Genomic DNA, 14,341 nt, shown 5'->3' on the forward strand with positions numbered 1-14,341 from the left:
AGTGTGGACATCAAATTCTCTGGACAGGGAGACAACACTATTGAGAGGAGCTGGAATCACCATGGGCTGCAATTTGTTTGCCTTAATTGGTAGATGAGCACATACATGTTCTCTTTTCATTCCCAACTTCTTAAAGCTTTCACACTTCAATTTTTCTTGGCTTAGATCTTTACATAGCATATACAATATTTTTTTCCCCAGCGATTGCCCTCAAGACCTCTTTCCAGTCCTCCACGTTGGGGAAGAATCGCATGGCAGACTGATGGCTGTCACTGGTGAGAAAGGTCACATAATGGCTGCACAGGTTACTATAAGCATGAGAAAAAGTCCCATGCAGGCTTTTTTTGATTAACAAGGCCATCTTTAAAGCATGTTCATCTGTATTGTAGAAATCAAGACCCCAGAAATGTCAAATAATCTGGGAAAATGTAAATACTGATTCTCTTTTTCTCAGTTTATGTAGATACTTGCTGAGGAGCCATTAGATCACACAAACCAATATGCAAACTGAATGGATAATGTACATTTCTTTGCTCTCACCCCCTTAAATGGTACTCAAGATTTGGAATTTGGAAGCCATGTATATGGATGTTCATGCACATGCTCTTAGAAAAATAATCAGTATTTGGCTACAGCACAAACACCTATTCAACGAGTTACAAGAATACTCAGAGAGAGACCAAATTTAGCTACTCCAAAGTCTGTCATTAAACATACTGCCAAAATCACATTAAATGCCATACTTACATATAGAAAACAAGTGTTTGAAATTCTCTGCCTTTGGAATACAGATGGAATACTAGTATTAAATAAAATGGCAACAGAACAAATGTTTCAAGAGCATATGTGCATAACGTTTAATCTATTTTTACTGAATAAATTTTTATTGACAAAATAATGGGTTTATTATACATTGTGAGCTGACACACCGTTCTGAAGAAGAAACGGAGAACAGAAGGTACCTTTATTAATTTCATAGGTCCTTTTATTTTAATCAAAGAGTTATCTGTTTGATCCAATAAAGCAGCTGTTTCAAATCCTTGGTTTCAGTTACTCCTTGCAATATACATCCTTCAAGGAGCTTTTCCACCTGTGTCATCATTTTCTGTAAGGTGCTACACTCTTGTATCATCATCACACTTGACTATGTTTCCCTTTAAGATTTTCAGAGGAAAGGGACAATGTCTTTCAAGCATAAATAAAATAATGGCAGATAGCTAGTCCAGTTGTACTCTTAGAAATGTATTTTCTTAATGGGGTATGTTACACCCTCCCCCAAAATGTCAATATCATCTGGAGAATAACCAGTACAGGTCAAGCATCCTAAAGAGTTTGAAATACCACCAAATTGTACCATTCTTTGAGTATCTTCTGCAGAGCCCAGCTAATTTAATGCTACAATAGAATAATCTAGTTATTTGGCAACTGTCTGATTTAAAACATTTCAACAACACTGAACATTGGGAACATTGGGAAATAATTTTCAAAAAAGCATTGAATGACTTCAGTTACAGTTTATTCTTTGTTTCTAACACATAAATTTCCTCAACTAAGAGTTCACTGATGGAAAGTAGGAATTTTCTCATTCTTCACTATTTTTTGCATCTGTGTTTTAGAAGAGTTAAAATGTATGTTATCACTAATTATTACAATTAGGTTAATAGTGTTTTCTGTAATTAGTTTCTAATGAACATATGTTTATTGATGAAAACTGCAGCCTATATGCAATGCCATTTGAGCTGGAGGGGTATGAGAAGTCTCATCATTGCTCATCATAAAACAACTATAACATATTTTGCTTAGGCACCAATCCTGCAAATACTTAATTGTGAGCCCCATTTTATTGCTGTGGAAAAAATTAAATAGCAACTGTCAAGATAGCATGGTAAAAGCCTGATTGTCTGAACTGTTTGAAGATGGGCATAGTTTAAGGGAGCAGAGTTATCAAGCCTGGTTGTTAAATATTTTAACACACATTCTGAAGTAAATACTCTACAGAACAGAAGCTGAGGCTAGGAAGTCCTGTCAGAGATGGACCATCTCTATCCCATGTCCAGTGCAATGCCATCCCCATCATGGGGCTCATAGGGTAATACAGTATGTATCCACAATACCAAAAATGTTGTACTTAGTGTTGTCATTTGAATTTATTTCTATTGAGATTCACCTGATACTTATTACTGGCTGCCTATTAGTATTTATTATTATTTCTATTCTAGTAATTTGGGCCAAAGTTGGAATTGTAATTGTAGAAGGGAGCATATATAAAAGCAAGACAAAGTTTGGTCATTGATCATTACTGGGATTAACAAAAGATGCATTGAGATTTTAGAGTTATTTTAAGAGATATATAATAATATGGCAAACTATCAAAAATTCAAAATTTATTTTGCCCATTTTTGCCTTTAGGACAGAATGATTTCAGGGAGATGCTGTCTGGTCTAAAAAAAATATTTAGGATTAGTATAATTAAGATTGTGTTCGATGTTGTTTTATACTTTGCCTCAAACTACATATATATATATATGTATATACAGTTTTTAAAGTATCATATTTACATCTGGTCATCCTCCATCCTTCCTCTTTCCCAGTACACTTAGGCCTCATACAGGTCTATGTTGTGTAAGGTTCTTTTGCTAACAGACCTCCTTGCAGGTGAAGTCGACCCTGGGTAATCCCCTGAAATAACAGGGGCCTTCAGTTTTCACTGTTTTCTGAACCAGGGACAGAAAATAAATGAAGGTGACATTTGTCTTTAGAAATACAGGGCACCGATGTATTCAAGCAGGTGGCACATCTGAGACTAGTTTTATTTTGTAAGCTGGCGAGGTTGTAAATGAGAGGAGGCCCATCACAAGGAACGTGTCCATACTGAACGCACCCCGTATTTCGGGAGCGCAGGAGGAGCCTGGCTCCGCGCTGTCCCGCTTCAGACCATCTCCTCCGGGATCCGCTGGCCGGCCGCGGCGGAGAGCAGCCTCTCTCCCGCAGGACCCGCACTTTCCTTACTGGTGCCCAGCTGTCCTGCCTCTGCCCCAGGTCTGTTCTGCGCAGAGGATGGGGCCAAGAGCCGCAGACAGGCTCTCCCCGGTCCCTCGGCGCCCACCATCCAACCTCAGCAGCACCTGGCGGGACCCCCGAGGACCGGACCTCCCCCTCCCCGAAAAGTGCAAGGCGTTATTTTTGAAAGCGCCCAAAATAGCGCGCGGCTGCTGCACAAGTCTCCTTATTATTCCTCCAGCGTCGGCAGTAAATCAGGGGGAGGATGCACCTCCGCCAGAGCCCTTGTCGGCGGCCGCGTTTTTGGCGAGGGCGATGCCCGCCGCCGGTGCCGGCTGCCGGGTGCCGGCTGCGGGCGGCCGGGGCGCAGCGGCAGCGCAGGCGAGGGAGGAAGAGGAGCCGCGGCGGCGGCGGCGGCGGCGGCGGCAGTTTCCCCTTTCCCCAGCCCTGGCTCCGCGGGCGCATGCTCACTGTGCCCGCAGCCCTGGACCATATTTGTCAGGACTACTCGAGAGACGGAGAAAGAGAGAATTTGGGGGGGTAAGGAGCGGCGGGTTCCGATCTGATCCGCAAGCCGTTTAGGGAGCCGCGATGGCAAAGGCTGGTGACGGGTTTTAATTTTCCCCCTAGGTGAGGATGAAAGTTAGAGAGAGCGCGAGAGATAAAGGGAGAGACGCACCTCCTCTCCTTCCCTTACGAAACGTATCTGGGGAAGGGGAGGGGGGCTTCTCCCCGACCACCTCGAGCAGAAAGGATGGAAGTTAATGCCGGGGAAAGTGGGCAAGTGACTCGCAAGTGGCTGGGGAGCGGCCGGGGCACCGGGGATCCCACTAAATCATAAGTGTACGAGTGTGAAAGAGGAACAAAAGAAAGAGAGAGGTGCCTGGTATTTCTTTTTCTCTTCCCAAACACATGAAGGGAGTACATGTATATATATATGCGCTGTATATTTATATACATACACAGGCAAGCACGCACGTATGTGTATGTACATATATATATACACGGGGGAGGGAGCTGTGGAAATGTGTTTGGGGGGGCCCTTTTTTGGGGGGGGGGTAGTGGGTTCCGAAGGGAGGGGGAAGGGAAGGGGAGAGACATTTTGCAGACTTGCCCCACCAATGAGCTTGTCAGTTGGCTCCATTTAATGACACTTACGGGGCACCGCCGCGCTGTTGGGAACAATGTGATGCGGGTGCCGCGGCCGGGCGGCGGGGGGGAAGGTGGGGGGGCACGGGTGTGCGTGTGAGCGCCGGGCGGGGAGGGAGCGGAGCGGAGGGAGGGGGCTTGCTGCCACCCGAGCCCCCCCTCCGCAGCCCCGGCTCTTTGTTCGCACAGGCTGAAGGACGGGGAGAAGTGCGGGCTGCGAGGGGGCAATGCGCAGCGGAGAGGGGTGCGAAAAAGCCCCGGGTTTTTTGGTCGGAAGCGGCGAGAGGTGGCGGCTGCCGGGATATACCGGTTGAATGTGCCGTGGGTCGCCGTGTGCGAAGGCCTCTACCAGCGCGCAGCGGAGAGTTTGTATTTTCCGTCGCTCCTGCACTTTGTGTGATTGTGTGAGAGAGATATTTAAAATATAATCATCTCCCAATTTCCGCCATTTTGGGGAAAGTTTGCACACACATACACATAAAAAAAAAAAAAAAAAAAAGGCAAGCTTGTAGCAATTTTTTTTTTTTTAAAGAGACGAAAAAAAAAGTCTTTTGCTCGAGTGCTCAGTTCCTGCCTCTGTGCGGTGCGTGCGCCGCGCTCGCTGCGGCAGACATGTGAGGCGGCGGGGGAACGGCCCCTGCCCGCTTCGGGCTGCGTGCGGCGGCGGGGGCCGGCGCCTGTCACCGCCGCCGGCTCCGCGGGCCGGCCTCGGGGGGCTGCCGGGGGCTGGCCCCGGGGTGCCGGCGGTGTGTGTGAGCGCACATACACGTGAGTGCGTATTGTGCCGACGACGGGGGCAGGGAGCGGGGGGGAGGCAGGGGCAGGGAATAGGACGCGGCTTTTCTGTTAAGTTGCGCGCTCTCGCCTGAAGTGCGGCCGGGGTGGGGGAGCGGCTCCCCGCGCACACGCCCGTCTCTCCCTCCCCGTCTCCGCAGCCGGTGCATATAACAACAGGATATAGGCACACTTGTTCTCGCTAGCGCGTGTGGGGCGGTGTTTTTTTCGGTGGGGGGGGCGGAAAGCGATTTTTTTTTTTTTCGGGGGGGGAGGGAGCGGCGGCCGACGGGAAGGCGCTCCCGCGGAGCGGCCGCCCGCCCCCGGCCGGGGCTTGGGAGAGGCTGCCGGGGCTGCAGCGCCCGGGGCGGGGGGCGCCGCGTCGGGGCCGCAGCGGCGCCCGCTCCCCACCCCCATGGTTTTCCCCCCTCCCCGTCGGAGCGAGCGCACGAGAGAGCGTGAGAGAAAAAGTTGCAGCGCGGGGCCGGGCGCTGGCGGCTGCGGGGCCGGGCGGGGGCGAGCCCTCCGGGGAGGCGGCGTGTGCCGGCCCCTCCCGCGGGAAGGGGTGACTTCTCCGCCGAGGGATGCCCGGAGATCGGCTGCGAGCGGCCGAGGAGCGAGCCCCCGCAGCCCCCTAGAAAAAAAGGGAGCTCGCCCCCCTCCTCCTCCTCCTTCTCCTCCGCGCTGGGGGAGGGGAGGAGGGAGGCGAAGGTAAAATTTTTAAAATTTTTTTCCTTTCCACTCGGAGGCAATCTCCTTTTCCCGGATCCCGGTCCCGGGGGGGTGAGGCGAAGGGGGGGGGGGGGGGGGGGGGGGCGGGGTGGGAAGAAAAATAAAAAAGCGAGGGACCCAGTAAACAAGCAGAGTCCCTCTTTCGTTGTGCAACTTCCTCAGGAACACTTAACACCCAGTTCCTCTCCCACCCCCGCCCGCACCGCGCTCGCCCCCACCGCCGCCCCCTCGCCGGGGCAGGGGGGCACTCTTTCCCCGCTCTGTTTAATTGCCCGGGGCGGGGGCGAAGGAAAAAAAGGCAAATTCGGGAGGGAAACGGAGAGACTCGAGAACCGCTTTCCCCGAGCGCTGCTCCCGAGGAGCCGGGCGGGCGCTTTTGTCTCGGTGGTTCTGCCCGAGCCTGGGGAAGACGCGGACCTGAGCCCGGGTTTTCTCCAGAAAGTTTCAAGTGCAGCAAAAACACGCCGCAAAACTGGCCAAGGAGGGACCTCTGCTGGTAGGCCGCGGGCTGCCGGCGCCGGGGAGCGGCGGCCGCGCCCGCCGGGCCTCGCCGCAGCGTTCCGGCCGCCGCCGTGCTCCGCCGCGCCGGGCGCAGGGACAGCGGGCGGGGAGCGGCCCGGGCGGCTCCGGGCGGGCGCTGCCGGGGCCGGCGCGCCCCGCCGGGGAGGCACGGCCTGCGCGGGAGCGGCGGGGGGCGCGCCCTGCGGCCGTGTCACTTGTCCCACTCGAGAGCGCGGCTCGAGCCCCCGGGGTTTTTAGGTTTGAGGAGCGCTGCATGGGTAGGAGGCCCCTGGAGATGCGGCAGCCTCCCCCGGGGCGTGAAGGTCACGGCCTCTTTCATGTCTTTTAATTACCTGTGCTTAGCTTGGTGTGAAAGCTTTACAGGGAAAGGCATCAGGAGTTACATTCTTAGTTTTGTTCTATTTTCTTAATTTCTTCCGTATAGTTGAGTGGCACTGGACCGATCATTTCTGCTGTTTCTACTCATGAATGGATGCTCAGTGCTAAAAATCAGGTGGTGAGCATAAATAAAGCTCATATGATATAAAAAGTTCAGTCTATATCATTTTAGGAAATAATCTGTGCTCAGGATTGTAACACGCTTTTCTTATCGCAAATTTTAAAGCTGTTCAGAAACCGATGCTTTTTACCAAGAAAGTCACCATGTTCCTACAAGTCTATACGATGAACATCTGTAAGAGAAACTCCCTGAAAGTAGTGGCTGAAGGCAGCAGAGCTTTCCACTTTAATCCGGGTGGTGCCGGGTAGGAGCTTTTTCTCAGTGAGACTTCAGCAGCATCGGTTGTGGTCCAGTTGGTTTCATGAACTGGTGCTCTATTGAAGGTGGCTGAAGCAATCGTCTTGGTTGGTGTTTGTTGTCAGTTGGGCAATTGTAATAAACTCTGGTTTAGTTTGCTTTTGTGGTGTGTATTTCACCTTCAATTTACTGAGTTTTTTTAGAGTATTACTTTAAAAGTTTCAATAACTTGTGATGACGTCTTTTCCTCTGACTTGTTGAGTTTTATTTGGAATCACCTGTTCTGTGAAGAGAGGTGGTTGAGGTTTTGTGGGCGGTTCAATTTACTCTCATCTGTTTTTTAATACTACTGGTAAGGAGGATGGTGGATTGTGAGTGATGGGTATGAGGAATCAGTGATGAGCTGGCATGAGGCATACTGAAGAAAGTGATAGCATGTGTATAGTCATAGCTTGTTAGTGCTCCAGTAGTAGGACCGCTTATCACAATGGGAGATGCCAGTAGCTCCTTATGAATGGGGGAGAAGGGAAAGGCTATAAATGCACTAACCTGCTGAGTGTATTTAGGAACTAGAAAAGGTGAGCTAGTTGTTTATGAACAGCAGAGTTTATGGAAGCTGGTAATAACTGACAGATGAGGAAGAAGAGGGCATGAATCAGACAAATGGGATGCTCAGATGTATATTGAATTAACTTCTGGTAGGAAATAACAATTTGAAACAGGTCAGGTGATGGGAGGTGTGAAGATTCGGTGCAGGCAGTGTCTGCATAGGGGAAGGAAGGAGGTACAAATAAATTTTCTGTGCCTAGTTCAAGCAATTAAGAGAACTTAAGACATAGGATTTCGAAGTTGTTGCATGCAGCTCTTACTTTCTGAGTAGGTTAAAGCTCCATTCAGGCCTGCACAGACAATAACAGAAACAAAGGAGTCATAAAAGTTTTGCAGAGGAAATACTTTTCTGGTGTGAGGTACAGACTGTTTATAAACAAGGAAAGGCTGTCAGTGGTAAGTTTCATTAGATGACAGAATAGCTTTGGTATTGGGTAACTAGTGTTGTTATAGTTTCTCGTGGATATTTGAAAACGAAGCAGTAGATGAAGGCTGTGTGTAATTGTTACCCAGTCTCTAGCAATGGTACAGCAATAACTGTGTTACCTTGCTGACAGAGACCAGGCTTGGATGAGGACAGCATGAACCTCCTTTAAGCACTGGTGCAGACCCAGGCTTCATAGTATTTTGTAGTGCATCTGTGGCCAGATTCTTCTTGTGAGGGAAAAAAGTTTAAAGCCAAAGTATTGGGAAGCAGGAGCAAACATACACAGTACCCTGTGGAATCTAGTAGTCAGAAGAGTAGCAACAGATAAACTAAGAGTAAGTAATGCTAAGGGGACATCATCAATAGGAACTTTGGTCCTTCTGCTGTTACAAACACTGAGTGGCTAAGAATTTTAAGCTATGTCCCTTTGTGAATACATATAAAAGCTATATATCTCATTTTTAAAATACCGCACTTGTAATAAACTTCTTGAGCAACAGGTAAAATAGTGAAATTTACCCAAATAACTTTTCAGCACAGAGAATAGAAACATGGCGGAACTAGTAAAGTAGTTTCTAAACAATGAAGAATGAGATTTTTGAGGAAAATATGTATCTGAAAATACTTCTTTTAATAAAATATTAAAATAATTAAACTTTTAAACAGGTACAAGAAAAAAACACATATTAAAATGTGGTGGTAGCATCAAAGAATTTTGCCATTTCCTGTACTGTTCCTGTTGTGGTTGTTTTTCTTTAAGTGAAGAGTCTGGTGCAAAAATAAGAGGGTTGAGAAAGAGGCAAGTGTAGGGTGTGCACAACTCCAGGAGAGGACTGTGAAGAGAGAAGCAGGGCTCACCCCAGTGGGCTCATAGTCAATTGGCTTTGCTTTTGCTGTCATGAAGGTCAAACTTACTACTGTTGTCAGATACAGGGAGCTTACACTGTGAGGGGTAATTCCACCTCATGTGGCTTTGGGAGTGTAGCAAGTCAGTGCTGGTAGTATTCACATTCTTACATGTTAAATAAAACTAAGCTGAATATCCACTTATCCCTGGTGTCTAGAAGTTGGTGTATTTGCAGCTTTGGTGCACTGAGTTGTTCCCTTCAGATCCATATTGTTTTCCTGATTTACTGGATTAGGGAAAATGTGTCCTTTTAGCTCATGGGTGCTACGCCAGGCAGCCTTGGACATGTCCAAAATAAATGCATGCAATATTGGGACAAAACCCCTCGCCTGTTGCCTTTGTTTCTGAACATCTATCAGTGTTGATGTCACCCAGTCCGGTGGGGAAGAGGGACCATGGCTTGGCTCCAAAAGGATATTGTCTCTCTTGGGATCTTTTTCCCTTGGAACTCACTCTTGGTGTCAGTCGCTGTGACCTCCCCTGGCACGTGTGTTCCCAGTTTTGCTTCTCCTCATAGGAGCTGTCAGCTGGGGAGAGGATCAGTATGGGACAAATCTGCTAGGCTGTCTTGTCATCACAGAAATCCTCAAAAGTAAAAATAAAAATACACAAGGATGCATAAGAAGAAAAGAAAAATTACTGCAGACGTTATGCTAGTCTGGCAGTGATGTCTGGTGGCTTTACTGCCGAAATCTCTCTTTGCTGCCCAGTGATCAGTATTGAGTTGATCCCAGTGGTTAGAAATCATACAGGCATTTCACAGTTAGCATCTTAGATTTTAAAAATTTGGGTAGGGGTCAGGTAGTCTTTTTAAAGCACTGACTGGAAGAAAGAGTCCTATTACTACTTTCTGATGTATTCAGTACGTAACCCTATAATTACTTCAAAAGCTACTTGTAAGTCTAATTGTCATATTCTGTCCTGCTATATCTTTAGACAGTCTCTCACAGATGAAACTAATTTTTAGTGCTGTTATTCTCAGTATCCTCTCTGTGAGGTACTCATTTGTTGTTGAACCAGTTGGTAAAAACGAAGGTTTTTCTAAGGGATGCGTCTTAATCTTATCTGTTTATTATAATGACTTTATTATGTATGTCTGAAACAAAGTTAATGTTGAAATATTAATGTGCAGCACACTTCTCTTATGGCTGTGAAGACTGAGAAAGTTACATCCCTGAAGGCAGATTTTGGAGATATGGTTGGAAGATGACTGCTCCAAGTTCTTACTATTAAGTCCTTTCCTTCACATCAGATGGCATTCACTGACAGGCATTGCCCCTTATTCATCTAGTATTTTTACTACTTTTCTGGCAGTGCAGCAGCAGAAATGATAGCAGATGAAATCATTACAGAAAGAGTTATACTAGTTCAAAGAATTACATCAGAGCTTTAAAAACAAAAAATGAGTGGAATAAGATGTTCTTTAGCTTTCTTTGTTCTGAGATTTAGTTGTAAATATTGCAGTGATTTCATCCTTTTTTAGTACCTCATTGCTGTAACAATTTTACTGGTCTGTATCTCCTTTCTTACTGTCATTAGTAGAGGGATAAGGCCTATCTTTTGTCTGTTCAAACTTAGCAAAGCTGGAAACAGGTATTTTGTTAAAAGTAATTCCTTTTTGTAAATTAATTTTTATCTGCATTGCCCTGTGACCTTTTCATCCCCACCAAGAACACTTCTGAAGGCTGCAGAATGTGAAACGTAAAAAGATTGTGCCTTTGACTTCGAGTTAATTTCAAAAGGAAAACAATAACAAATGTGTTTAGACATCTTTAGAATGTATCATTATTGCTGTTTGTTACCTGAGGAAAGTTTCTTGGGTACATTTAAATCAGAATTTGTATGTTTTCTTGAGGCAAGTATGCCCTGATCATTTCTGTTACCAATTTTTAATTACATTTCATGGTTTACTCCCTGCCTAGGTAGGCTAGACTCTTTCAGTTTCCCAGCCGCCATGTAATTTTCGTGTCTATAATGAGAGTGGCACTAAGGGAGATGACAGCATCTGATAGAGCAGCTGTCCTGTCCGATGCTCCTTGCTCTGTGGTACAGTGCCTGCTGAGAGGAAGCATTTTTCCACAGCCTTCCAAGTCTTTTCCCAACTTCTGTCATACCTTCTGCAGAAATCATTGGAGCATGTTTTCTATAATAAACCACAGGAGGGTTGAGTGAAGTGTCCTCCAAATAGGATGATAATTTAAGATTACTTAGAGACTTCAGTTAATGCAGAACACAGCTTTGTGCTTGCTCAGCCAGGCTAATCTTGGGGAGCTTGTTCCACCAATGTGCTTGAACCAGCATGTTTCATGTCCTTAAAACTTCATGGGTATCTTGAGAGATCCAATTTTTCAGCTACTCCTTAGCAGCTTGGGTCTTGTGTTCTTGTGGGAAGGTCTGTGCCGCTGCCACTGTGCTGCAGTTCAGTTTGGTCAAGCCTGCTTGAATTGGTTTGCAGTGGTACTTGGTACTCAGATCAAGCAGAGATCCCAAGATGTATTGCAAGAGCTTCCCCTGAGGTAGGGTGGTGGATTTTGCCTGGGAGTGATTTTAAAAGATGAGGTCTATGGCTTTGGGGAATTTCTCAGTTTGCACTGAATTTGTTTAGATTTATTGACGTTTTTTAAAATTAATTTTTGTACATTGTTGTTATGGTTTTCAATACTTTCTCATGGAGAATTACCTACAGGTGGAGAAGACGCATTGAATCATGTGGTTCTTCTTACTTCAAACTTGTCATGTGAAAAACGTAAAGTTTTCTCAAAGCGCTTTCTGTGAACCCTGCCTGCCATATGAAATGAAGGGGAATACAGAAGCTTTCATTCTTAGCAGTGGAAACTGACTGAGGTCCAGCTCCTGTTATCTTGTTGATACTGTGTAGTTGCTGTAGTGTAATGAAAGTACTCATGGAGTAAGGTGTTGCTCAGGATTTAAAAGATGTCTGCTAGAAAAGAAGAGGAAACCAAGGAGAAGTGCAAGGGAGTTCACATTATGTACCTCAAACCAAACTAGTATCTGTCTGTAGTGGTGATGTTATACTGATTGATACTGTTTTTCCGATGAATACAATGTAAATTTGATTGTTTTCATGCAACAAAGTTAACTAAGCATTTTTTTCTCCATGAAGTTTCAATAAAAAGCTTCTAGTTGACCGGAGTTTACTTCTGCTTGGTTTGCGTCTTTTTCTGTTATCAGAGTGAAAAATAGCACCTTTTGTTTTGTTTTGGGGTTTTTTTTGTGAAAAGTCAAGATTTCCAGAGAGTATTTGCGGATTTAGAGTGGGACTTAAGTTAGAAATTACATTTTAGAAAACAAGGTTAGGCTCTGAGGAAGCTCTCTATCTATTTGAATTTCAAATACTGATACTTGCAGCAAAAGTTTGCAGTCTCCAGATGGGGCGTGGGGCTTAGAAAGTGTTTTGTTTGAAAGTTCAGAAAGTTTACATTTCAAAAAGTTTGGAAACTGCAAATTTCAAAAGTGGTGAGATTTTGCTAATAGTTCACAAACAATGACAGCTAATTTTGCCGCAAATTATTTCAGCTACTTGGCATAGTGCAGAAGTTCTTCGGAAATAAAGTAAGTCAGATTCCACATTGAACAAATAGTAAATTAGGTGCCAGACCACAGATTTAAAGATTTCTGGGTTTGTGAGAAGTGGGAAGGAAGATGCTGGTGGAGCTCACAACTGTCTGCTAGAAACACTTGCAGTTCAGTGCAACTGAAGGTGTGCTTGTTCCAATGACAAGTGGTGAGCTGAAGCCGGGGTCAGAGGCAAGTGCAGTGTACTTCTGTTGCTTGTGCGAATTTTTTACCACAGAAGGGGATGTCCAGATGCACTGTTTCTGGAGATAAATAATATCTTCTCTCCATTCACTGTTCTGAAACAGAGGCATCCAGTAAAGTCAAGTCTTGCAAAGCAGTAGTTTCTCTGTTGTAGATGTGTTTCTCTACATGGAAATAAGTTTTAATAAATGCAATTCAAAACAGATAAAGAATATTCAAGTGTCCTGAGTCAGACCAGGAAACTGACAGTTTCAAATTAATTTTGAAATTTTAATTTGAACTTGGGTAAAGCATTCATATCAGCATGATATCCAGTATTAAGGAAATGCAGTTCTGTTAATCAGTGCTTAATGTATTTATTATGGGCATGCACTCATGTCTTGCCTTTCCCAGAACAGATGTTTTTAAGTGTACTTGAAATGTTTTCCTCATGTCAATTTATTTGCAGTTTGAAATTTTTCTTTTCTCTCTAGTACAACCTCATTGCCTCCTAGTGTGTGAAAGAGGTATTTTTTTCAAAGCTTTAGAAAGATTTCCTCTTACTTTTGTTACATCATGTGTATTATCACCCTTGTCATCAGTTGTCCATGTTGCCAGTGTGCAGAGGGAAGCATTTGATACGAATCTGTGAAATGCATTAGAAGAAATACCTGGTGATATAAGCATTAAACCACTTACGGAATTTTCGGATAACTTTTTTTTTTTTTTTTTTTTCAGTACATGCATCATGAATGAATCTGCCTCTAGTGGAAATGGTCAGGAGTTTGATGTATTTAGTGCAATGGACTGGAAGGATGGCATAGGTACTTTGCCAGGAAGTGACCTAAAGGTAAGATAAGTAATTTTTCCAGTAAGTGAAATAAAAATGTTAAATGACAAAAGAATGCATTTGAAAAGCTGGTGTGTAGGTATCTGCTTTATGAATAAAACATGAATCTGCAGTTCTGAGTTAAGAGACTGTAGCCTGTTAGGTTTAAGCTCTGGAGTTTCTTGATTCAGTTTGTGGTACTGGCACAGACAGCCATCATCCCCGTAGGAAGGCATAAATTAGCACTGCCTCACTATATAGACAGAATTAATCAAATGCACAAAATCCCAAAGAAATCTCAAAAGTGTGAAAATTTCGTCCACTTAGAGCATTATATTACTGTATCACTAAGAATTTTCATACTGTCATTGGCTCTCACAGTCTTACGTTCTTAGTTCTTTTCATTTCTAAAAATAGTTTATTTTTGCTGTGCCTTTGTCATGTGGGTGCCTAGAAAGATGAATAAAGTGAGTGCTTCTGAGCTTGGTACGGTTTACAAGTTTGAATTATATTGGAGTAGTAATTTTGCTTACATTTTTCACACTAGTTGAGCTTCCTGAAGTAAATTGTAACTGTTCTATTTTGTTTTCAGTTTCTTTTTATTTATCTCATGCTTTTTACTGTATTGTGAGAAGGTGTCTTTTGCTGTGCTTGCAATTTTGTTATTAGAGACTGTCTTGTACCTATTTCCTGTTGATTAAAGGCAATATTTTCATATCATTCAAAGTAATGTGGTTTGCTCATAGTTTGTTTCTTGAAAGGAATCTCACAAGAAAGTGTGTGGCATTTAAAACAACTTTTTTATCTTTTGGTGCTTGATAGGATTTCTGTTGTTGAAGTAAAGAGTCAAAAAATGTTTGAAATTCAGGGTACATGTTGTGAATGTGTTTTGCTGTT

At 44.6% G+C, this 14,341-nt stretch overlaps 1 protein-coding gene across 7 annotated transcripts in view; it reads left to right on the top strand.

Annotated features, from left to right (window-relative positions):
* Positions 1–3,443: 3,443 nt before the first annotated feature.
* Positions 3,444–14,341, top strand: part of L3MBTL3 (L3MBTL histone methyl-lysine binding protein 3) — a 76,894-nt gene continuing 65,996 nt past the window's right edge. Inside the window, exons 1-2 of one of the 7 annotated variants that reach the window (XM_032101703.1) lie at positions 3,444–3,540; positions 13,354–13,465. In XM_032101703.1, coding sequence (XP_031957594.1) covers positions 3,464–3,540; positions 13,354–13,465 — 189 coding nt within the window. In that variant the 5' untranslated portion in view covers positions 3,444–3,463. The other 6 variants (XM_032101705.1, XM_032101706.1, XM_032101704.1 and 3 more) reach the window with 6 other exon arrangements.

This window comes from Corvus moneduloides, chromosome 3, assembly GCF_009650955.1.
Source record: "Corvus moneduloides isolate bCorMon1 chromosome 3, bCorMon1.pri, whole genome shotgun sequence".
NCBI classification, from domain to species: domain Eukaryota; kingdom Metazoa; phylum Chordata; class Aves; order Passeriformes; family Corvidae; genus Corvus; species Corvus moneduloides.